Here is a 26,922-nt window from a genome sequence, read left to right as displayed (position 1 = left end):
TATTGACAAGCAGGAAATATATTTGTGGCCTTAGCTTAGCTCCTCTTTCAAAGTTATCCATATTCTTTAAAAAAGCTAGTTCTTGAGAGGAAACAAAAATAAAACAGGAGATAGTCTCTGTTAGTCATTACCTCCTACTATCAAAAGCGTGCAGAAAACTTAGGAAAATGTTCTTATAATTCAGGGGAGACCTTTTATACATTCTTTAACGAAGTATTCGGATGATACGAGGCCCAAATAAACAACCCAATTTTCCGCTTTACAATGGCTGTGGGCATTGGGGGCACAGGTGAGTTATGTGTTTGTTAAAATAATACACTTTCAGGAACGAATGAAGACGAATACGCAAACATAGAAAAAGATACACCGCTATACATTGTTTCCTCTCTGTGTTGGATACCTATCAATTGGCATTTGTTACATTTTGGTCACAAAGTCTCTCTAGCCTATGTGCTAGTTTCCACAAGCACAGGCTTTGCCTATAACTTCAGTATTGATTTGCTGTTATAAGGTTCCAACTTGTCTAAATTTCATTACCTGAGGGGACAGCTTACAATTCCATATACGGGTATAATAAAAGCTAGATGACCACATGTACACAGTGAGCTTTGAAAGGGCACTTCCCCCCAGTACGTGGGGCCAAATTCTTCATGGGTCTATTAGTCTGTTGCAAATGGTGATGGCAAAGCTAATAACATATATTATTTACTAGCATTTCTATTAATATTTTCTTTTCTTTTTTTAATCTTCACCCAAGGATATTTTTTTCCATTGCGTTTCAGAGAGTGGGAGAGAGAAACCTTGATGTCAGAGGGACACATCAATTGGTTGCCTTCTGCATGCACCCCCCTCCTCCCCTCACCGACAGGGGCAGGGATCGCGCCTGCAACCGAGGTATGTGCCCTTGGCCAGAATTGAACCCAGGACCCTTCAGTTTGCGGGTTGATGCTCTAACCACTGAGCCAAACCGGCTAGGGCTGTATTAATATTTTCATCGCTGAACCTACTTTATAATCACACTAGTATCAGAAACCCCTGTGTGACATTCCCAGCTATTTGCCTATCTAACAGCTATTCACTTCTGATTCCTTGGTAAAGAATCTCAATTATGATCAGGTATTGGGCATCAGTGGACCCAGCGCTGGGGGGAAGAATGACAATCTGGTCTAAACTAATCATGGTAACCCCATTCCTTGTAGCCAGTGACTGGTTTAAAGGGGGATAGGAAGACTCAGTTTTTGGATGACACATAAGGGGAAATCTGCTAGGGAGCTTCTGAGAAATTCCTTCTTCTCCAACACACACACACACACACACACACAGAGTTATCATTATATCTTAATTCCTTCTTGCCCTTGATATTGTTGTTTGACGACATGTTCCTTGGTACAGTGGGAAGTCATCTTGGGATCATAAGGAGAAAGCCAGAGAAGCTGAACTGGAGTCTTAATATAGTTCAGCTGATGAATTAACCACCAGCCCCAGATCTGATGGCCTTTGGACTTCCGGTTGTTAGCCCAATGGATATTAATGTGGTTCCTGACCACAGTAATAGCAGCATCGCCTGGGAACTTACTAGAAACACAGAATCTCAGAGCTTACTTCAGACCTACTAAATCAGAAACCCTGGGTGGAGCCCATCAGCCTGTACCTTCACAAGCCCTCTAGGTGATTCTGATGCATGCTAAAGTTTGGGAACCACTGTGTTAGATTATCAGATGTCTCCATTATTTAAAATAGCATTTTCAAAATTTGCCTGATTCTACTGGGCTTCATGTCAAACACATAGATTCCCAAACTTATTGAGTCAGACTTGCCAGTGAAGGGGCTTGGGAACTCAAATTTTAATTAAGTGCCCCTGGTGGTTCTTCTGAACAGAAAAGTTTGGGAAAAACAAATATAAGGCCCTTGAAGTCAGGCATTCTGTTGCTGAAAGCATTCTAACCAACACACCATCTGCAATCCCCGTGCTCCAGAACCACGTAGGTAAACAGACACAACCTCTTGCCCTGGAGAGTATATTATGAAGTCCTAGTTTGGAGAGCCTTTGACTTAAAGTGAAGTTTACATTTCTAAGATGTTGGTTTCTCAACTGTCAACATGAATTCCCAGATCTTTTATATTCACAACCTGTTTACCCTAACTCCCCACCACAGCTCAGCTCCGGTCTGAATTCCTCACCTCTTATACATTCTTGACCCCTACTATCTGGTGGCCCCATCAAAACCCACCAGGATTTCAGAACCCTTCTCAAGTAATTACAGGAGTAATCATGCATTCCTTAACTCTTAGGCTACCTTCTCAGATGCCAGATTCCTACCTGCTGAACTTGAACTTGCTGATGCCCCGCGAGACTGGCATGAAAGCAGCAGCAATTAGTCTGTGAAAAACTAAACATCTATTTCAAAGTCTGAAGAAGGTATTTCTGCTCATCCAAAGAGAAATAATCTAGGGCTCTAAAATATTTAACATTAAATGGTCTGAAATCATCAATGCTCTTTCAGGTTGAATGACTAAGGAAACTCTGAGTGACAAATGTAAAAAGTCAAAAGGAGATTTGAGAAAAATATTTAATTATGTCCCCTCTCCCGTAATTACAGGTAGTTCATTTGTTTAGATATTACTTCGTTTGCCTTTAGCTACCCTCCCTACCATATACCCTGCACCTCATTCATTCCAGACTTCTAACTACCTTAGGTTATGTCAGGTTTCCCCAGACCTTAGCTAAGCCTTTTTAAGAAAATGCTGTCCCCTCTTCCTACAAAACCCATTTTTTCCCCTCTACCTTTCTGAAACCCGACTCATTGCCCAAATCTAAGCTCAAATGTCATCCCAGGGGCAAAATTAATTGCTAACTGTTCTGCATGTTAATATCACTTTGCCCCTCAAATCTCTAGTGGGGCCCTTAAGGTATTGTTTGTAGTTCATGTATAAATCATTCTTGAAGGGGTTTGTGTTGTGAACACCTTTGTCCCCTCTGCCAAATAGAGTGTCTAGCATAATGTAGTCACTTAAAAGATCCTGAACTGAATTTCAGGCAAAAGTGATTTCTGGATACAAGCATTAACTGAATAGTGACTTAATTTCCTTGCTGGTTTGGCCGATTTTATGTAATTCATTGCAAGTAGGAGGGTAATAAATAATGTTTGGTTTTTGCCACGTGGTGGGGGTCCCAGAGTCAGTCTGAGAAATTCAGATAAGTGTGGCAAATTAGTGGGACGGGCAGCATACCTCAGGGGACTGAGAGAAAGCTCAAGCTATAACCACTTCTGAAGTGACACATCCAGAAGCACACTACAGTCATCTTTAAGAGATTGGTGGCTCTCCACACATCTATTGCAGGGCAGCCGAGGAGGTCTTTTGGGAGAAGACCTAAATAAAGAATGTATTATAAACTACATGCTTTGCTCAGCAGGAAAGCCTCAGTCAGCAGGAAGAGTGGTTTTGTGCATGTCATAGTGTCTGCCACTTGGATTCATGGTCTGGGTCGGTCATGTCTGAGTCCTACGGCTGCAAATTAGAATGACCTGAAAGACCACATGCCAGATGGAATGGCTGCAGGTCACAGAAAACCCAGCACAAAATGGCTTGAACAATCAAGGAGTGTGGAGGCAAGGCTGCTTCAGGTCTGGGTAATTCAGAAGCACAAAGGCACCCCAGGACTCAGGCTCTTCCTGTCTTTCTGCTCTGCCATCCTTAGGTGAACTCATCACGCATTCACCAAATGGCTACTCAAGTTCTGGTTCATTTGTTTATCCATCCATCCATCCATCCATCCATCCATCCATCCATCCATCCATCCATCCATCCATCATTCCATCCATCCATCCATCCATCCATCCATCCATCCATCCATCCATCCATCCATCCATCATTCCATCCATCCATCCACCCATCATTCCATCCATCCATCCATCCATCCATCCATCCATCCATCCATCCATCCATCCATCCATCATTCCATCCATCCATCCATCCATCCATCCATCCATCCATCCATCCATCCACCCACCCACCCATCATTCCATCCATCCATCCATCCATCCATCCATCCATCCATCCATCCATCCATCCATCCATCCATCATTCCATCCATCCATCCATCCATCCATCCATCCATCCATCCATCCATCCATCCATCATTCCATCCACCCATCCACCCATCCATCCATCCATCCATCCATCCATCCATCCATCCATCCATCCATCCATCCAACAAATATTTACCGTGCTAGGAACTGTTCTTAGATGCTTTGATTACAGTAGCAAACAAAATAGACAAGATCCCTGGCTTCAGGAAGCTTTCTTTCTCATGGTGGGAGACAGACGATAAAGGGACATATTAAATACGTTAATTCTGGAGTATGCTATGAGTGTTATGGAAAGAGGAAGAAATAGGTCAGATGTTCCCACTGCTGCGTAACATGCCACCCTAGAACTTAGTGGCTTAAAACAAACATTTATTGCTCTTATTCCTGGTTCTGTAAGTTGGCTCTGATCAGCTGGGTGTTTTTGGTTTGGGGTCTTTCATGTGTGTGTAGTTAGATGGCAGCTGGAGCTGGAGTGACCCGAAGGCCCCACTGGGATGGGCGTCCCAGATGATGATTTTTTTTTTGGCCTGCATATCTGGTGGCTCACATGGGGTGGCTGCAACACCTGAGGGCTGGCCAGGTATCCCTCTTTTCATGTAGCTTCTCTGGGTGGCTAGCTTAGAGTTCCTCACAGCACAGTGGCTTTCCAGGAGGCAGACTTCTTTCAAAGCAGCTCACTTCCCCCGCTGCGAGTGCTCCGAGTGACCAAGACAGACACTGCAAGGCTTCTGATGGACTTGGATCTCCCGGTGTCACTTCTGCAGCCTTCAGTCTGCTACACGGAGCCAGCCTAGACCCAGTGTGGGAGAGGCTGCACAAGCTCTACTGGAGGCATGACCCATGGTGGTGGCGGAGGGCATCTCTGCAGAACAACTACCATAACAGGGGAAGGGGAACTGAATTGTGATGGCTGGGAAGGGGGAGGTAGAGGAGGTTTCTGATTAAATAGGGTGGCTCATTTTCAAGGAGGTTTCTTTAAGAAGTTGAGATTAGAGCAAACTTGAAGAAAGTGGCAGAGTTACTCACATAGATATCTAGGGGAGAGCATTCCAGGTAGAGGAGAGAAGCAGGCAGTGTCCAGGAGAAAAAGAAAGTCAGTCTAGTTCCCTGGCGAGGAAAACTTTTCTTGGATGCTCCCCTAGCAGACTTCTCTTTGTAGCTGAGTGCCTGAGATTGTGTAATATGGCCATGTCCAATCCTTGGCAAGGAGACTGGCACCACCAGATCGCCATGAAATAGCTCTCAGGACTAGCATTATTCATTCCCTAGGGCTGAGGCCTTCCTCAGTCTGCAAGGTCACCGAGGGGAGGGTAGATCCTCAACAAGTCAGGTCTCCGCCGGCGAGGGAAAAGGGGGAATGTGCACAGAGCAGAGGGAGTGGATCTGGGGAATGGGAACCAGCAGCGCACCCTGGGCATTAAACAATACTCTTTGGGCGCCTGCGTAACAGAGGACAGGGCACAACTCGTCCCATTTCCCAGAGATAAATCCTGACTACCAGCAGAGAACTCTCATGCTTGGGGTAGGAGCAGGCCAGGAAAGGCTGGAATGACAAGGGTCAGCATCTAATCTGTCCAGCAGGAAAGGGGCCACTACCCGTGGAGACAGAGAGGGCTGGAGAGTGTAGAGTCAGCAGACAGGTAGCATTCAGAAAGAGGGACGGTGACTGAAGGGAAAATCCTATGTATGGCACAGAAATGCGCTGAGATACATGATGAACGATGCACTTAATGCAAAGAGGCTAATGTTAGCATGTTCAAGTGCAGCACCAGAGCTGTAGCCCCATGGAGAACGTCAATGCCTCTAGAGGTTAAGTGTCTAATGGGAAACCTAGGCCAGGGAATGAAAAGGTCCTGGCTTGTTTGCAGCAATTTAAAATCTTTTTGCATTTCCTAAGCGCCACGTGTAGTAACCCAGCCTCATTTGAGTTTTCTGTGTTACGAAAAGAAAGTACACTAATAGGTAGTTCAGTAAATATTTATCGATGGAAACAGAAGTAGACAGTTAAAAGGAGATCAAGAAATGGAAGCTCTAATTCAGAGGGAAGCGACGCCCAAAGTGGGCTGGCAGAATCTGAAGTTCACAACTGTGCTCTCATAGCTTTTTCTCCTGCCAGTATAAGCAGCTGTTGTTAGAAATTATTGCATTAACCTGGAATCTGTTCCGTTTTAACCAAGGGATGCCGATATGATGCATCAGTTGAAGACAAATGGAAACAATTTTGTTGCAAATATAGAAGAGAGTTACCACGTTTAATCTTTGAAAGTACCTTTTCTTTTTAAGGATAAGACTAGTTTCCCCCTATACGTTTAGAAAGAAATTCGGTTCTATTTTATTTGACATGTATTTAGGGAATCCACTAGATGTATAATACTGTAAAATATCAATAGGTTCTAGAAAACAACATAGTCCCCCCCCCCTTTTTTTTTAGTACCCAACAGAGCAGAAAGGATTAAATTCTCTTATAAAGGAAGGACAAATGTATCGGAAAAGAGACCGCATAATCAAGTTCAGAAAAGTGAAAAAGTTTAGAAAAGTTGCATAGACACGAAGTGCAGTTCTAACAATAAAACTTACATTTTATAGCATTTAATAGTTTCTGAAGGGCTTTTACAGTCTTTATCTCATTGTTTCACATGGACCTTACAAGACTGGTGGGATTTGGAGAAATAATTCCTTTTAAAAATGTTTTAGAATAGAGAGTAGACGGAAGGATGCCTTTTCTAGATTAAAACTAAAGAGTGTGTGAGGAAAATACAGAGCAAGTTTTTGGTTCTGGTTCCATTATTAACTAGCTGTGTGAAACGATGGGCACTAACAACTTAAATAGGCTATCTTTCCTAAAACAAAACTTATGCATGGTAGCACATTGATCACTAAATGATACAGTATTAAAAATAATTAAATAGGACCTTTTAAAGAATGACTGCTGAAGTGTAAAGTTAAAAAATTAAAATATTCAGTAATTCAAAGTAGATATTTTTAAAGCACATCGACATATTCAGCTGTTTTAAAAGTAGATTCAGCAGCTGTACTATTGGCTAATCCATGCTTGGAGCTCCTTGCTACAAAGCTGTGGCTTTAGGCCCTGATCAGATTCTTTAGATGTAGACTAATGCCTCAGGCTTAATCAACTTGGCTGCAAAGGCAAGGCCCTAAAATACAAATAGGCAAAAATGTGATGGAAATAGCGCGAGACAATGGCTGCTACTGTGGAAGTAAAACAGAGTATGTATGTGCAGCGTCGGTTAGGTGTCTAACAGGAGCTCTGTTTCTGGCCGATTGCACTTTATCAGTTAATTACCTGTTTACTTCCAACATTCTTTCCATACGTATTCCAAATCAAGGAAAAAAATCCAGTGCTTCAAAAGCTATTTTAGGACCTCCACTGCTGAGCCAGATGGAGTAGTAAGAACCAAAGTTACCTTTTATCTTGAAATAACCAAAACATGGGCCAAATATACAGGGGGCGGGCAAACAGGGTGGGACAAAAGCAGGTTTACAGTTGTGAGTACATGAAACACAGAGTTTATTCTTGTATTATTTTTAAATTCTTATTTTCCATATTGTATTATTTCCAAACCTGCTTTTGCCCACCCTGTATATTCCATCTTTGCACCTCTGCGGTGACTTCTGTCACAGGACTCTAGACCCTCATCTTCTGGACACTTCATTCCTTCCTTTCGTTCAATCAGTGCTGATTGAGCAGCTACTGTGTACCAAGCAGACATTGTAATCATCCCGTCTGCCTCAAGGACATACTGACCAAAATCCCCCTCATTGCTTACACCATCTCGAGCAAAATTTTATAGGTGGATTTTTTTATTCCTTCCATAACAGCCCAACCTCTCTCCGTTTCTCCATGTGATAAACAACAACAACAAAATGCTGTTATAACACTAATACTATAAAAGTAGGACCTTCTCAGACCTCTAGTTTACAAATTCAGTAATTTTTGATTGGGAGTTTGGTCTACATAATCAGATTAGTAAGATTCGTGGAAGGACATGGGGCTATATTTAGCTAGCCAATAGGAGTATTTGTGTGGCTTCATTTCTAAAAAAACTAAACAGGACTTTTCTTAAAATTTTTTCCATTACAGTTTACATTCCATATTATTTTGTATGAGTTTCAGGTGTACGGCATAGCGGTTGGACAATCACATACTTTACACAGTGCTCCCCCCGATATTTCCAGCTCCCACCTGGCCCCATACACAGTTATGACAACATTGTCGCCTATGTTCCCTGTGCTGTGCTTTACATCCCGTGACTGTTTTGTACCTGCCCATCTGTTCTTCTCAAGCATTTTACCTCTTTCACCCAGTCCCCCAAGCCCCCACCCCTTGGGCAACCATCAGTCTATTTTCCGTATCTATGAGTCTGTTTCAATTTTTAAAACTAAACAAGATTTTTAATTAAAAAAAAATTTAAAATTCCAACAGAGCAGCTTCTGATCTTGACTTTGGTGAGACAGGGTTTTTAAAAGTGGGCTTATAGCTATAGATGAGTGCTCTCATCATCTGGAGTACAGGATTTGATCCCTTAAATGTGTTGACAGATTTTGAACATGTTCCTCGCACTTCCTTTTTCCCCTCTAAGGATCCTGCACTAATTGTGCATTAGGGGTTCACCCAAGTCGGGGGGCCTTGGGTGAGCTGCGCCATGTGCTCTCGTGAATAATGTGAACCTATTGTTAACTGAGGGCGAGGAGAAGGCATCCAGTTTCCTTCCCTTCAGTTTTGCTAAGGGTTGGTTCCACCGTTGTCTTCTTAGCATGTCTTTCTCTGACTTTAACAAGATCGAAAATGATTCTGCTTGTGGTTAGGCCACAGAACTCAGGAGAAAATCATGAGTCCGAGGGCACTGTCAAAGGAAATACGTTTTCCTACATCAGTGGTTTTAAAATATTCGTGAGCAGCAGAATCACCTGGAAGATTTATTACAACACAGATCACTGGGTCCCACTCCCAGAGGTTCTGACTCAGTGGGTCAGGGGGTGGGCCTGAGATTCTGCATTTCCAACCAGTTCTCAAATGAAGCTGATGCTGCTGATCCGGGGAACACACTTTGGGGACCGCTGTCCTATATTAAGCACTTGCCAAGTACAGCCAAGTTTAAAAGAATATATATATATGTATATATATTCTGTGAGACACTTTGAGAAGCTTGGAGTCAGACTGTGGAAATAAGTATTAGAGGAGTGTTACATTGCTACGGGAACATGGGGACCCAAGCACTTAGCTTGTCTTCCAGGCAGAAAGAAGATGGTGAAGGGAAACTTTATTAGCAGAGTCCTAGTAACATAGTTTGCTGCTGTGTGGATTTATAACTATGAATCCATAGATATCAATATAGATAAATATAATAAATATAATGTAAATATGGATTTATAATTACTGTATTTCAAGTCACATGGTCTAGAATTATGCTGTCCAGTATAGTAGCTACATGTGGGTATTGAGCCCTCGAATGCAGCCAGGCCAAACTGAAATGCGTTGTAAGTATAATATGCACAGGTTTCGAAGACCTTGTACCAAAAAAAAAAAAAAAAAAAAAGAGGTATATTTCATTAATATTTTATATGTTGAAGTGATAATATTTTTATGTATTTGGTTAAGTAAAACATATCAGTATAATTAATTTCACACATTTCCTTCTAATGAGTTTTTTTTAAACTTGGTATTTTTTTAAAAAAATGGATCAAGTGGACCAGTTCAAGTAAAACAACTGACAGTGTTTGTTTCTTTTTACTTTTTTTTAATGAGTCTACTAGAAAATTTAAAATGACATATGCAGCTCACATTATATTTCTATTGGACACTGCTGGTCAAGAATGTAGTTCTCAAAAGCTAGCATGGGTAAGACTCAGCCCCAGAGCTTGTTAAAACACCCCCCAAGATTCAGTGTTACACGGTAAGATGAAGCGTGTGATTCTGCATTTCCATCAAGCTCCCAGGGAATGCTGTTGATCTGTGACCACACACACAAATAAAATTAGTTCCCAAACTGTGAGTCATCAAGTTTCACTGGGAGGTCTACAAATAATTTTGCATCAAGCGTTGTCTCTACCTTGAATTTACTGTCTTGCCCATATACCACTGTTTTTCATAAATAAGTAAATGTAGTTGTGTTACTGAACTCAGGCCGATTTTCATCAGCTGGCCACTTTTTCTCAGTTAGCAGATATTAAGGATTCCTATCATGTAAAGATCCTCTAATTCTTGGAATGTTAAGATGGGATCCACAGGCTTGAAAGGGTTGGAAGTCTCTCTCCAAAAATATTGCAGTAGCCCAGCCAGTGTGGCTCAGCGGTTGAGCATGGACCTAGGATACAGGCGATCGCGGTTCGATTCCCGGTCAGGGCACAGGCCCGGGTTGGGGGCTCCATCCCCAGCAGGGGGCGTGCAGGAGGCAGCCGATCAATGACTCATCATTGATGTTTCTATCTCTCTTCCTTTCTCTCTCTGAAGTCAATAAAGGTATATTTAAAAACAAACAAACAAATATTGCAATAATGTAGGAAAAGCTACTCTAACAGTCTAAACTGTGGGTAGCTCTTATAAAAGTATTTCAACTATCACATCTAGTTTGATGTGCCCACTGGCAGGTGTTTTTAAAAAGCTGAAGGTAAGGGAAATGAAAAGAACAAAGAGGTAAGAAGAATGTGTTTGTTTTAGAAAAGGTTAGGTCACAGGAGGATTTGTTGATATTAGGAATAGAATGACCTGTGATCAAGGGACAATTAAGTTCTAGAAAAACATCTCTGCAGTAAGGAGAGGACAATCATTTATGCTTAACCTCAGCTCTGTTTAAAAAAAAACACCAGAAGTGCACAAGACCCTTTAAAGATTTAAAGGGATGTGTAAATCCAAATGCCCAGGATAGTCACGGCCCTCAGAACACACTGAGGTCATGGTGTCCTGTCAAGCTTCGGGGCATTTTCCTCAGTCAGTGTGGTTTTCAATGTTTTTTACAGCTAATTGCACTTTGTTGAAAAGGAATGATACTGAAATTGCCTAGGTAACCTTGAAAGTAACGTGACCCAAATGTTCCAGTGTCTGTCCTTCTCACCCCAAAGAAGAATAGTCTCGTTTTCAAGGGCATTCTCTATTTTTTTAAAAAGGCATCTGGATGTGTGGGACTACAGGGAGGAAAATTAATGATGTAGGGAGTGTGACCAGAACAAATAGATGAGGTACATGATAGGAGCTAGTCGGAGTCAAAGAAATATTTATTAGCTGAAGGGAATGAAAGGTATATTAATTTTTTCAGAGACTTTATAAAGGGAACAAAAATCATTATGAAATATTAGTTCAATGGTCTGATTGTTTATCTTTATGCATGGCTTAATTTCTGACTTCTTTTTCCAAAATATATCTTTATTGGAAGGCAGAGGGAGAGAGAGAAACATCATTGATGAGTCATTGATCGGCTGCCTCCCGCACGCCCCCTGCTGGGGATCGAGCCCGAAACCCCGGCCTGTGCCCTGACCGGGAATCGAACCCCCATCTTCTGGATCCTAGGTCAATGCTCAACCGCTGGGCCCCCCTGGCCGGGCAATTTCTGACTTGTTTTAATCAGGAACTATTTTTGCTAGTTCTGACACCAGTTACTAAGGTAATCCATAGGCGTTTTATTATTGTTTTTAAACATGTATTGTGTTCCTGTTAAATACGTTTAAACAGCAGTTTTACATAGGTATGTATCCCTTTTAGCTTCTTGAGCTTTCTAATTCCGTTTTAGAAATAAGCATACAATTACAAGTGCTTAAAGTTGCCCTGCTTCTAATGGCTCATGTTTAAATGCTCACAGTTTCTTTCCCTTCTCCCCTATTCCTCAACTCACCTTTGGCCTGCCCCCAGATTTCTCACTGCTTCAGTCTGTTCTTTCAAGTGTCCCTCTCTCTGCAGGCTGACCCCTCCCCTCCCCTCCCCTCCCCTCCCCTCCCCTCCCCTCCCCTCCCCTCCCCTCCCCTCCCCTCCCCTCCCCTCCCCTCCCCTCCCGCATTTGTTTGCCAGGCCCATTCTCTCCGCTTTTCCCACCGTGGGGCTCCCTGCGTGTGAAAGGCCCCGCCTGCGCCAGGGCTGCTCCCAGTTCCCAGGCTACGTCAAGCACAGCGTTCAAAGGGCTGCTGTTCTCACATCCCCCCCACCCAAGACTCCCCGCTCCCCCTTCCCCCGCACATTCCTCTGGAAATAACCCCTTTTCAGGCCAGAGGAAAAGTTGAATGTTAGAGACGGCTCTGTAAGTAGGACTGCAAACTAGCTTATGAAATTCAGAAATGCCATCCTTAAAGGTCAATACCACAGAGTGAGTTTTAAATTACTATAGTTTATCTTAAATAGTTCTTATAAATTCTACAATGGCCTTAAAATAATTATCACTATGATGTAAATTCTCCCCTCAATTAATAGATTTCTTCCAAAGGCTGATGATATGTGGCTAGAAAATACAGTAAATGAGAAAATGGTTATAATATTAGAAATACAGTTTTTATACACAGAGCCATACTTTTCTGGGCCAAGGTGGTTGCACAATATAGATTTGAGAAGAGCTCCTTTTAATGAATATTATGCATTATTGAAATTAATATCCAGCATTCACCTAGCACTTACTGTATGCTATTCACTGTTCTAAGACCTTCACATGCACTAACACTTTTATGCTTCATCATCACCCTATGAGGCAGATACGACTTTTAGCCTTATTTTACAGAACCAAGAGGCTAGGTGGCTTGCCTGAGGTCACACAGCTGGTAAGTGAGAGAGGCAGGATTCGAACCCAGGCCCTTCGGCTGGGGAATCCGTCGGAATGACTAACTACAGAATACCACCTCTCTGATACAAAGTTAGATTGCCCTGACGGTATTTCCCCTTCATTTACAATTGTCCTTTAAACAAAAATTAATTTGTCAGCAACCACCTGCAACAACAGTGTAGGAAACACACGCCCGGCCCGTGTGTCTCAGTGTCTGAGCGTCAACCCATGACCAAGGGGTCACTGGTTAGATGGCTCCGGCCACATGCCTGGGTTTCAGGCTCCATCCCAAACAGGGGGCGTGCAGGAGGCCCAATCGATGTTTCTATCTCATCGAGGTTTCTATCTCTCTCCCTCTCCCTTCCTCTCTCTCTAAAAATCAATAAAAATATATTAAAAAAAAAAAAGAGTGTAGGAAATGCAGATTTAAACTAGAATGATTATATGAATCTCAGACCACAATCTCAGGAATAGCCTGTTTAAACCAGAACCTGAATCATTCACAGGTTAAAAACAAATGTCATCTCTAGGAAGAGGAGGGGTTAATCACTACACTCTTCCTGAAACGAGCAAACACACTCTTTTATTCAATAAATAGTTTCTGGTTGCTACCATCTGCCAAACCCAGTGTCAGATAATAGGGATGTGGTCGTGGAAAAACCCGTCTCTGCCCTCATGGAGGTTATAGTTTCTTACCAAGCCAGACATTAACTTAAAAGAAACCTCTCATATAATAATTAGAAATTGTGTTAAGTGTAATAAAAGAAATTGCAGGGCATATAGTGAGGACATGAGGGAGAGAGAGAGAGACAGACAGACAGAGACAGAGAGACAGAGAAGGCTTCCCAGAGAAAGTGGCCTTCCAGCCCAAACCTGCAAATGAGGACAAGTTAACTACTGTTTCTATTCATATGCAGCTTTCATTTCAAATGGCCTGAAGCTTGGGACTAACAAATTGAACAGAGTAGTAATATTCTAGCATGTAAATTTAATAAGTAGAAATCATTTGCAGTAATGGACTGCAGAATCAACATAAAATTAAGTCACATGAAAAGAAGATTTTCTATCGTTTTCCATCACGGACAGCATCTGTTTGCTTGCTTCATGGCACCTGTGAAAATCTATAGGTATGTGCTTGTTGGCTTATCTATTTTATTTATTTAAAAATATATATCTTTATGGATTTCAGAGAGAAGAAGGGAGAGGGAGAGAGAGAGAGAAACATCAATGATGAGAGTCATTGATCGGCTGCCTCCCGCACGCCCCCTGCTGGGGATCGAGCCCGCAACCCGGGCCTGTGTCCTGATGGGAATCGAACCCCGATCTCCTGCATCCTAGGTGGATGCTCAACCTCTGCACCACACCCAGCCAGGCTTGGCTTGTTTATTAAAAGTCTGTCTCCCTAAAGGTAATGTCAGCTCCATGAGGGCAGAGACCCTAAATACCGTAACTACTGACGCCTGGCAGTATCTTTTACGTAGCAGCCATTCAATAAACATTTCTTGAATTGCTGAATGCATGAATTAAGCAAAATGTTATTGAAAACTATAACATAAGCAAATGTTATACCATAGAGGAGATATTAGGAAACAAAACTATCATTTCTGAAGAAACAGTATTTATGTCTTCACCTGTGGATTCATCAAGCTAACCAATGCTTAAATAATTCCAAAAATTCCAAAAATTAAATATGCATCCTTTACTCTGTGGTGAACATGGTTTACTGTTATTCTAGACTTTTATCAACCATTAATGATCTCTGCGCTCTGATGATGTGGAATATACTTAATGTTACTCTTGAAAGAAAAGGAGACAAAATAGCTTTTCTTTATTGAGGTATAATGATCCATAATATTATATTTGTTTCAGGGGTAAATGTAGTGATTCAATATTTGTATATATTGTGAAATAATCACTACGGTAAGTCTAGTTAACATCCATCACCATACCTAGTTACGATTTTTGCCTTGTGATGAAAACTTTTAGGATCTACTTTTTTAGCAACTTTCAAAAACAAAATACAGTATTATTAACAATAGTCACCATGCTGAACATTACATCCCCGTGACTTGACTTATTTATTTTAAAACTGGAAGTTCACCAGGAACCCCCATAACGTCTGGCAACCACCAATGTTCTCTGTATTTATACGCTCATTTGGGGGAGTTCTTTTTGTGTTTAGATTCCACGCTCAGCCGCTGAGCCACACTGGCTGGGCTCACTGTGTTTTTAATTTGCATTTCCCTAATGACTAATGATGTTACCCACCCCAGCTTTCGTAACTTTATGAATCCTTTTACTTTCAGCCTATTTGTGTTTTTATATTTAATGTGCATTTTTTATAGGCAGCATATATGTATAACTGTCTGCATGACTTTGGAAGAATCTTAGGAAACCTTTAAAAAACATGCATAATTCATGATCCTGTTCTTAAACATATTTAAAGAAAGTCATAGCTGAAAATGTCTTCATATTCAATGTCTTTCAAGTGATGAGATCCCATACAGTCCTCCAGTCAATAAAACACACGCTCTTGATATTAAAGTGCATTTGCAGCTCCTGCTGCCATCCGTGGGTTTACTTGTGATGCAGAGAAATGGTGAGAATATTCCTGAACGACACTTCCCCGGAGCAGAAGCTCCCCTGCAGTGCTTGTGCTTGGTGACTGAGAGCATGACTGCACCAGTGTGTGTGCAGTGCTTCAAAATGACAAAGCTTTATCGCTGATTTCATTTTCTTCCCATGTGGCGTTGTCCTCATTTCTACTGGATCAAATATTAGCATTGGTTCTGCTTTAAGAGCTAATTCATCAAAATTACTTTGGGTTGATTTTACTACAGTTGCTGAGTTCTAGAGACAACGAGGAGACATAGAACGCTTTCTAGTTTTAAATTGGAAACTACAGGTGTGCTTTTAAGGGGTACACTGAACTGGGCTCATTAATCCGTTGGTTTGTAAAAGCAAGATTTCAAAGTTAATATCCCTGAGAATCATTTGAAAAAGAGAGGAAGCATGAAAACAGTGAAATGGTTCATACCTGTGTGGCCCCAAATAGCTGTAAAGCCTGACTTTGCTAAGGCCAAGGTGAATAGGACTTTGGGAAGGTGAAAGAAAAGGGGCCTGGGCGCTGCAGTTCAGAAGGGCCGACTGACGTCTTGACTGCTCCTCACATGCTGTGTGACTGCGATTGTGTCACTTGATGTTTCTAAGTCTCAGTTTTCTTGTTCGTAAATGGGAAAATATAATATGTAATCATAACACAGAATCATAATGTCATGAGGCTTAAATGACTACAAGGAACGACGGTTTCCTACGCCAAAAACACACTGTCAAATGGACGAGTAGAAACATCCATACCAGTGTGCCCACAGTGAGGGAGAAAATTTGGTTTCATTTCCACAGAAAGTTTCAAACGACCAACCAATGTCTCCATACTTCTCCCTGTGGATTCAAAATAAATACAGAACTGTCCATATGCTCTACGTCTAGGTACAGATAAACTGCAACTGGCTCTTACTTTGCTGCTTGTGTTCATAACTACATGGTTTATCTGTTTCTATCATTTTGACTGTTATCACATACAGCTAAAAAAACAGCATGGCTTTCCTTTAAAATAAAAATTAATGCATCATGTAACTAAACCCAGGATATTCTGATTGTAGACATGGCCTGGTGGTATGTAACTATTTCTTTTGCTCCACTATTTTGTCCAAATTTAAGACTCTTTTTTAAGGTTTATATCTGCATTCCCACTACTCTAACTCTGTTTCTTGATTTTCTTTCTTTTTTTAAGCAAAGAAGTGAAGATGAATTTGTACTTATTTTTTTTTATCATGACTTGAGTAACTGACGTGGCTCAAACTCCTCTCCACAGAAGCTGGGTACTGTTCTAGTCTCATGTCCATTCCTTTAAATGTGAAATGTTCTCACTCTGAGTTGCTCTTCCAGTAATGGGGATAAAGCTGTTTGACGTGAACTTCATTTCTTGCTTTGTTCACTTTCTGAACAAGGACTTGCATTTATAATATAGCAGAGTGGTTAGAATTATGGTAAAAAAAAAAAAAAAGAAAGAAAGAAAGAAAGAAAGAAAGAAAGAAAGAAAGAAAGAAAGAAAGAAAGAAAGAAAGAAAGAAAGAAACCAACTTGACTCAGTCATGTGCAAACCAAAACCTTGGATTTATCAGCCTTCTGCTAAAAACACTTTTAAAGCATGTCCTTAAGGTCATGTTCAAAAATAGCAACAAGTGAAAGTTGCCACAATAAGAGCATATAGCACAGACGAACTGAACTGTTTAACGTGGACAGACTGTTGGTATGTGAGTCTGGGGGGGGTTCAAAGGGAGAGTTATAGAAGGAGCAGAATTCCAACAAGCCCCGTCTGCATGATGAATGCAGGGGGCAACTCCATTGATGCTAACCTGAATTTTCTCATAGGCTGTCTCCCCCCACATCCAGATACAGAGCCAGGGGATTGAACTCCATGTGACCTTAGGCAAAATGGAACTGCCTCATTTTATAAATGAGGGAGCTGAGGCGGAGCGGTTAACCGGCTTTCCCGAGGTAACACGGTGCAATAGGAGACGAGCGCCAATGCGAAGTTAGGCCTCGCACTAACTCCAGAGTCACCCCAGTGTCTCCTTTCATGGACTTCCTGATGCTCACATCCAAGCCCTTATTTATTTTAAAGAATGAATGAAAATTAAGCTATTCACATTTCCTCCTACTTTACATCTAAATAAATAGCGCAAGCTATAATGGATCCCTTAGCATTGACTTTTAGAAACTTTTTCTATTGGTCATAATCTTTTGACCTTATTTGTAAATTTAGATGCTACTGTGACAAATCTTGGAGTGCATTCTGGAAGCAGATGTGGCATTCGGCTCTCTGAAATAAATTTTAAGATATATTTCAAGAGTGCTGGGAGGTAACAAATGTGGCCAGTGCTTTTCCTTAGACATTTATTACTTTCCCTGTTTATGCTTAAAATGGAAAGCATCCTAAAGATGAAATTGCTAAGATTTAAAAAAAATATATCTTTATTGATGTCAGAGAGAGGGAGAGAGAGAAACATCAATGATGAGAGAGTCATTGATCGGCTGCCTCCTGCACGCCCCCGACCGGCCCTCGACCGGGGACGGAGCCCACAACCTGGGCCTGTGCCCTGACCAGCAATCGAACCCCAATCTCCTGGATCCTAGGTCCATGCTCAACCCCTGAGCCACGCCCGGCCAGGTGAAACTGGTTTTAATAGTAACTAACCACTGTGGAGCAGAGAGACATAGGAATGCATTGCTTAACTATACTGCCTTGCTTTAGTCGATGCCACTTATAACATTCTCTCATACAAATATTTCAAGATTATTGATCACAGCAAGAATTAAATTATATGAAATCTCAAGAGGTCTTGAATTTGGAACTTGTTTTTATTAAAGATCTAGCAATTCTTTAACAGGACTTTCAATCATTCCCCTAAATGGACTGCCAGTGGGAAAAGTCAGCTGGTTTATCGTTTGTTTTTTTCTTATTAAAATACTGAAAGAAAATATTTTTACACCCAGTTGCCACTCTGTCTTCAGTAGCATATACTCTGCATCCTATGAAATTGGAAAAAGGAGAGAAAACAATTCTCTAATTCTGTGGTCAAACCAGTTTTAGGGTATAACGCAGTGCCCTTCACCTGGGGAACATATAGACACGCCTCCTCCACCATTATGTTTTATGAGTCCTTACTATGAGCCTGGTACTGTAGTAACAACTCGACATGAATTAGTTCATTTAATATTATAGCAAGCATGTTAGAGATGAGAAAACTAACAGTCAGAAGGTCCAGAGACTTCAAGATCACTCAGTCTGGTTCCCAAACCTGTATGTTATAATAGTAATAATTATAACTGCAACAGCACCAAGAGTTGGAATTTATACAGTGTTACCATGCGACTAGTAGGGTTCCAAGTTCTTTCCATGTGTTTTGACTTACTTGTCCTAATAATAAACCAATATTTTAGAAACATTTAATATCTCCATTTTCTTCACATGAAAGATTGAGGCTCAGAGAATTTAAATAACCTTGATTACACTTACATTCCCTGTATTTATTGTAGAAACCTATGAAACACTTCCATGTGTAGGTTGGTGGTAGAATGTTCTTTCTTTAGAAGATTTTAGAATGTCTTACCTTTGGCTCTTGTTTAATTTAGGATTCCAAACGGAAAGATGTTTTAAGAATCCAAGTCATAATAGTACAAAGTAATTGCATGCCAGTAATTTAGTTTTTTTAAAACTCCCGATTCACTATTATCTTCTACATTTATTGCAAGATATAGTAAAGCCTAACTTTAATCCATTTATAAAAGTTAATTCTAATAGATCTGAAAACATTTACATAAGGACTTAGCAAATAAAATATCCTACACTCAAAATATTTTTGTGAACATCAGGTGAAAAATTACTTTTTTGGTCGTCATAAACAAGCTTTATCTGTATATTCTCTTATTGAAACAGGGAACTGCAGTGCTCATAAAGTGCCTACCTGCAGGAGCTTCCATCTGGTGTTCAGATCTTCCAGGGTGCTGAGGTTATATGGTGACAGCTGAATGCCCAATGTGGTGAGCTGGCGAGCGAGGTCATTGACGTGGCTCACATTCTCTTTGAGGGGCGCGATTTCTCCTCGAAGTGTCTGTGTGAAATATTCAAGGGCAAATTGGAAGGTGAATATATTTAAACCAAAGAAACAGACACATGGGAGCTACAAGATATCTTACTCTCTTTGGGGTGCGGTATCAGTGACGTTAGCTCTATCATAGTGGTAGTATGGGTAAAAAATAATATTTCTTTTGTTAATGGGTAAAAAAGAATATTTCTTGAGTACTTCTTAGGTAGCCTAATCCTGTGATGAGCTCTGTCCACACATCGTTTGACTTTATTCCTACACAATAACCCTATGCTCTTAATAGTTGGAGAATTCTCATTTTACACACGAGAAAACAAACCTGCAGAGCTTCAACCTTGCCCAAGATCCCATGGGTCAAAACTGAGAAACCTGGGACATACACCCAGGTTTGCCTGTCTCCAGAGTGCCTGTTCTGAACTATTATATAACTCTCCAAAGAAATTCTGGATTGGTAAAGTAACAGAAAAAATATAGTGCTGCTAGATTCTAAATTCTACTCATCTCACCACCGGATATAGATCTTTTTTTAACAATAAAAAGATATGCTCAGTCATAAAGTATTACATTTCATACTTTGCACCAACTACATAATAAATAGATTCATTTAGAGATTAGGGTATTTTGTCAAGTTCTAAGAATGACTCCCTGGTCCCCTGGTATTTTAGTCCTTGGAGCAGTGACTTAAGAAGGCCCCCACGGGGCTCCTCAGCTGTCTCTGAAGCACTAGATCGGGATTCTCCGATGCAATACATCGTGGCAATCTGTGGAGCAGAAGAACACTATGCAGATACGGGTAGGATATCACCATGCGTCACGTCTACCCTATTGCGATGACATTTATGGATCTTTAACATGATGCATGACGTCCAAATGTTCCAATGAGCAATTTCTAAGGGACAGATTCCCTCACTTAGGAGAACAGTTTGTGTAATGTAATGTCTGTGCACAAGGACAGCGACATTTACTTGGTCATAGTGCTGTTTTGACTTGCTTGGTCTAGGCAGGTGTTATTTCTCTGGTTGATAAAAAACAACAGCATTGTTTACACCGACCTCATCTATAACGGCCTGATTCCTTCCCATTCCAAAGGGAAGGAACCAGTCTGTACATTCTAAGTAAGAATTTCATTATTCTCTCAAGTCAACAGGAACATCTCACCTCTAAACTGTGGTACTGTATGGGGTGTAAGATTCTTAAATAGTTCTTAGATAACATAAGACACTGATAATCACTCTGTTGAACTTAGAGTTTCTTTAAAGTGGTCGTTAAAATATTAAAGAATCATGGTTTTTCTTTTGGGAGTGATGACAATATTCTGGAATCAGACAGTGGTGATGGGGGCGCGACCTGGTAAATACGCTGAACACTGCTGAACTGTACACTTCAAAAGGGTGAATTTTATGGTACGTGAATTATATATCCATACGAATTAAAACAAAGACAACCAAAATACATCCTGCTGACTGAACACACACGCACAAATCGTATCTGACGTATTCATCTTTATGCAACTCCGTGTCAGTGGAATCAGCCCCAAATGAAAAGTTTTTATAGGGATCGATAGCAAATAACATTTCATCTCCTTGTAAGTAAATGGTGCATAATCACTTTGCAGAAAGGTTGGGAAACAGATTTCTTAAATGACAATAGGGAAACCTAGACAACGATTACAAGATGGAATCAGTCTCTTCTGGGTAATGACATGTATCTGCAGTAACCACAAATAAATGTCCTATGAGTGGGAACTGGAAATGGGAAACCACTGCGGAGACTGCAGGGTTAACCCTTGGTGCTAATCACAGCCTCGGTCCAATCATATCTAGATTTCTGCTCTCTTTGGATTACATAATCTACATGTTCAAATGTCTCTTATTAGAATATTTTGATTTTCACTTTCTCCCCCAAAGTCCTGGACACCACATTCACTCTCCATTCCCCTCTCCTCCCCTACTCTTCCTTCCTTCTGTCTGTCTCTCTGTCTCTCCACTGTCATGGGATCTTGTGGCCTCTTTTTTGCACTCATATCTAGCAATTATAGTAGAAGTAGAAGTTCTCTCAACGGATCTCCACTTAAGACCCACCAGATTAGCCAGAGCCTTCCTTCCTCTGTGAAACAAAATGTCTGGGGCCTCTACCAACCTCTACCTAGGGTGTTAGAGGTATCTGCCAGCACGCATGGTCTTCAGCTCTCATTACCTGAGTTGCCAGTTGTGTGTATGTTACAGCTGTCAGTTGTGTTCTCAAACCCGTTTTTGCCTGTTAGTATTGCAGTTACATGACTTAAAGATTTTTCTAACCAAAGAAATGTAAGTCTAAAAAATGAGTTATTATTTCTATGAAAACCAGGAAAGTGCCTTAAAAAGGAACTAGAAGTATTGTTGAATTGAATGTGGACAAGACCATAAAAGATTGGAAAAATAATCCAAAAAATTTAGAAGGATTCTGTATTTAGAACGATTCTCATGTTTCCTGATGGACTCTGTCGACACGAAAGAAACTGGAAATCAAAAAGTTTGCCTTACCAGCGTGATTTGTGGAGAACTCTAATCAGTGAACCTATGCTCAAAGAAAAGAACCTTCGCACAGTATTAAAACATGGGTGACTATTTTAAGATGGAGTAAAATGTTTAAGACATATTTTTTTATGATTCTGTGATTTAACTGTCTTTTTCAATTAATGGTTGACCTCTAGGTCCTAATTGAATTGGAATAAAGAGCATCTATTATAAACTTTTACTACTACTGCTTTACTGCCATTGCTACTGCTACTCGTATTATCATCAATTAAGGGTAAAAAAGCCAGAGGTCTAGTTTCATTTGGACGCCTCAATTTCTGTTAAGATAAATGGAGCGATGGGGGGAGGTTAGTTGATAAAGGACAGTGTGGTGTAAGGTTCACTTTGGCCAGATACTGTGCCGGGCCTGAGCAGACTGAAGAACTTGAACCAGCAAGAAATCATCGTAAGGGCACTAAGCACATGGGGATGCAGGAAAGGAGATAACCGATGGCAGAGCAAAAGGAGGCAGGAGAGTCTCCAAGTGGGCTGTCACTTTGGCACTGGGTTCTGGTGGCAGCTCCACAGCACCCGAGGATGGCTGTGCAGTCAATGCCCAGAGGCCTATATAACAAGAAGTAGAGCCCCCTCCACGCTGAACGACGGTCACACTGCGTAAAAAGTGAACACAGGTCCCGTGTCGTTTCAGTGTGTGTAACTTGGGATTTGGCTATATTTCAAATATTAGAGCTTTTAATAGTGCCCCTATAAATTTACCTTGACATTATGAAACACTAAACATAAAATGTCAAAAAGTACAGTTAACTCTGAACAATGGGATGTGCTATTTAAATACTAGCCGAATTTCATGAGATTTTGCTCTATTTCGAAAGCAGCGGGGAAACGTGGAAGGGAGCCATGATACTGTGGGTTTTCTTGGAATCACTTAAACATCTGGAATATGTTCTCCATGAAAGAGCAAACCAAGCCTAATTTTATTATGACTAGTTTCATGCAGGCAGAGTTTTCACTTCATTAAATGTTGTCTGATTATAGATATAAAAGTACTGATTTAGAATGATATATTAGCCTGATATGTCATTTTTCCTCTTCGTTTTATGAATTTTAATTGCCTGTCAGATCTTTGCTTACCCTTACGTAGTCAAAGATTTGTTCAAATATAGATTTAGAATTTTAGTCAGCATCCGCTTTGCAACGAAAGAAAGGAATGGTTTATTAACAAAGGAACATTATTGTCGAGGGAGCAGCTTCGACTAGATAGTCAAGGGACAATTCCACGAGGCACAGAAAAAGGTCACTTTGGAGGGCTGGAAAGAGAAAGCTGATTAACTTCCACTTTGAGGGCCTCCAATTCCTCTGTGAAGTATGAAGGGGCCACAATTGTGCCCCCCTGAAGCTGCTTTTTGGGATATTGATTTAAGCTGTTTATTAAGAAACAAGACTCAGAAAGAACCTGCGACCCTGCCCCCTTTCCTGCCCAAGAGATTCCGACAGAGAAACCTGCTCCAGGATGGAGAATGTAGGGTGTCCCCTTAGCCTGATTCGCAGTGAGAATGGCCAACAGGAGGGCTTCAGGCAGGTGCCTGTTAGCCAGACACCCCCTGGCCCGCTGTTTCGGGGTGGCTCGCAAGGATCTGCCTGCCAGGTGTGTTCCCTCTTCCTCAGCTACCTGAAAATCGCCCATTCTCACTCTGAAATCTAACACCTCTCTCCCCCTCTTTTCTCCTTTGTCCAAAATGTCTTCTATACCCAATGTTGCCTCCCTGTCTTTGGAATTTTTATGCCTGTGTGAATTCCCACGTGAATTATTAAAGTCTGATTTTTCTCTTGTTAATCTGTCTCTGTTAATCTGAAGATTATGAGCACTCAGAAGGTGGGAGGAAAGGTATTCATATTTTGTTTAGCCCCCACAGGAGCAACAGGCTTGGCAGAGAACTGGTGTGCAGCCCAGTATTCAGTGAACGTAACAGGAATCAAGGGTAAGTGGGAACATTGGAATGAGTTGTCATGGAGGCTGTGACAGGGAGTTGACCTAGGAAACTAGGGAGGTTGTCAGACAGTGTTGAGGGCCCAGTGGAGGCTGAGGACTCATGTTGGGCAGAAGCAACCTAATTTTCTTTCTCCAACAGGGTCCCATGCAGACATGCAGAAGATGGTTGGTCCAGGGGTTTTGTCAGGTGGTTGTGGCACAGACACTTAAGGACACGGGAGTTTAAATTTTAGCGGGAATGGAATGGAAAAACAGACCGTGGAGTCTAAACTGGATTAGGAAGGAAGTAAAGCAAGATAAGGCTTGGAGATGGAGAGAAAAGGAAAGGAGTCGGTGGGGCAGGTCCAAGACAATCCTAGAAAGACCACAGCAGGAGTAGCTGTACAAGGAAGAAGGACAGGAGCCTCTGGGATGCTTGAATGAGCTCTGTCATTTTTGAGTTTATTTATAAATTGTGTGATGTACATATCACATGAATATGTAGTGTTTTATTCATATATTAATGGTGCTACTGAAAGTCTGAAAAATTTCCCTTCTAAGCAATATGAAACATTCTTCCTGAAATCTCTACCTACTAATTCATAAAGGTCCTATCTCGCCAGGAATTCAAAATTAGTAGGGCCTGATGATGAAATGTCATTCCAGGGCTATATGCGCCATGCAGAGAAATGTACATTATGAATGCTACTTAAAAGTGAAGTAGTGAGCCTGGCCGGGCGTGGCTCAGAGGTTAAGCATTGACCTAGGACCCAGGAGATTGGGGTTCGGTCCCCGGTCAGGTCACATGCCTGGGTTGTGGGCTCGACCCCAATGGGGGGCGTGCAGGAGGCAGTTGATCAATGACTCTCTCATCATTGATGATTCTCTCTCTCCCTCTCCCTTCCTCTCTTGGAAATCAATAAAGATATATTTTAAAAAATAGCCTAAAAAGAGGAGGTGCTAGGAAAAGTCCCAGGATTCTTCATGCCGTAGTGGTGAGAAGCTGGGGGGAAGGAAATGGAAATCATGTCTACAAACACAGGTTTTAGTACTGGTATCCGGGCTCCTATATGTGTGGCTCGGGGGAGGCCCTAGAGAGCCCACATCCCCGGGATTTGGGGGCAGGTACAGGCCAGCTGTGTTTTGCAGCTTCTGCATCTCTGGATGGGTGTTTCATCCAGATGAGAGTGAGTGCCCGCCACTGGGGCCAAGATGGCCAAAGGCCATATTCTGCTCTGCCCAGAGGGCCAGAGGCTTATTGGAGCTTCTAGAACACCTGGAGGGGGGGAAATAAGCGTCTCAAATGTGGTTGGAGCAGCAGCAAAGAAACACAAGATGAGTTGTAGGCAAGCTCCTCATGAAATGCACCAGGCTGGGAGACTCCCACTGTTGTCTGTAACTCTTGGCTCTTTATTCTGGATGTTTCCCTGCCTCGGGTGGTGCCCAGGATGTAGGCTCAGCTTTTGTCTCTGACACCTGCTGCCTTAGGCCAGGTTTCGAGAAGCAGAGTCCGGGTGCTCTTAAGAGAAGGGGAGTGAGCGAAGCAGGAGGGAGCTGGAGACCAGCATCAGCCTGGTCCCACGGGGAGCCCTGGAGCGCAAATTATACCATAGTTGGGCCCATCTTGAGACAAGGGACGGGTCTCCCTTTCTACCCCAGTGTCACTCAGCTATTGGCCACTAGCTGCCCCCTGGTGGTTTTCGAGAAGGGGTGGTGCAACTTCCCAGGCAAGGTGGCTTCCTTTTGGCTGAGGGAGCTTTCCTGGAAAAGACTGCAGCTATGAGGCTCTAGCAGCCAACACAGGTTGCTGGGGGGCAAGTGCTCCGGCCTAGTGAAGGAATCTGGCTGAGGGGCCGAGAGCATCGCTGTACAGACTAACTTCATCTGTCTCCCCAGTCTCCTTCACCCTTAGACTTCAGATGTCAGGGACTTTTTTTTCTTTCTTGCAAGAGGCTTATCTCATTACTGACATCATGGGGCTATCGCATAGATTTTCAACAAACCCTGAGCTATACCACCCTTTTCATGAGTTTGAGTCCCTGATTTCTGCTAAATACTGAGGGATTTTTAAAATTTTCTTTGTGTGGAGCTGAGACACAGAGTATAGTTTGCAGATTGAATGACTACATCCTTCTGCCTTTAGTATCGCTTTTTGCCTCTGGTGGAGACATTCTCGACAATAAATGACGCCACTGAAACATGTACTCTTTTTAAATAGAGATGCGACTGCACTCCATTCCAGCATCAGTGTTTACTGTGGTAGCCGGAAGGTAAAATATTATGCTCTTTCTTTCCATTGTCTTCCTTGCATTCAGATTTCAGGGCAATTCTTGTACATTTTCATATTTGGGTGTGATGACTTTTGATGGGCAAACTGAGAAAGGACATAAATAATGAAACAGATTCAGGACTAATGATCTCGATATAGCCTAATCAGGATGGCTTAGGGGAGGTTAAGTTCAAACACCAAAACAAAACAGATTTTAGGAAAACGCAAACTTTGATGGCATGATGAAATCTGCTGCTTTTCCTGCCTAAGCAATGATCAGTAATTATATTTTAACTATGGTGTCCCCTCAGAGTCACCACAGTTCCAAATTTGTGGCACTAAGAGAATAGCAATTCATCGCTGTATTTTTTCCACAGAGAATGCTCACGTTTCTAAAAAACATTACATCCAACATAATCGTTCCTGTTTTAAGACACAGCTTCACTATGAAGCTTATAACCCTGACATTCTTAGTTCATTGTGTCCTCACAAATATAAGCTGGGTATGAGGAGCCGGGCAGAACTGGCCACAGAGGAAAGGCTTTTACTCATAGGAACAAGTTGTACACAGATTAGTTACTTTAATTTTCTTGGAAACTTGTTTTATAACCCTAACTCTGACTGCTAGTTATTTGCCCTTTGGAGAA

General features: G+C 41.7%; 1 protein-coding gene across 6 annotated transcripts in view; it reads right to left on the bottom strand.

Annotated features, from left to right (window-relative positions):
* Positions 1 to 26,922, bottom strand: part of DMD (dystrophin) — a gene marked incomplete at its 3' end in the record, with an annotated part of 1,946,774 nt that overhangs the window by 274,076 nt on the left and 1,645,776 nt on the right. For all 6 annotated transcript variants that reach the window (XM_081125527.1, XM_081125528.1, XM_081125524.1 and 3 more), the window contains one exon: positions 19,381 to 19,527. In XM_081125527.1, the coding sequence (XP_080981653.1) occupies positions 19,381 to 19,527 (147 nt within the window). The remainder of the gene's footprint in view (positions 1 to 19,380; positions 19,528 to 26,922) is intronic.

The sequence above is a fragment of the Miniopterus schreibersii genome, assembly GCF_964146895.1.
Source record: "Miniopterus schreibersii genome assembly, chromosome: X".
Taxonomy (NCBI): domain Eukaryota; kingdom Metazoa; phylum Chordata; class Mammalia; order Chiroptera; family Miniopteridae; genus Miniopterus; species Miniopterus schreibersii.
This window is presented reverse-complemented; position numbering and strand designations above follow the sequence as displayed.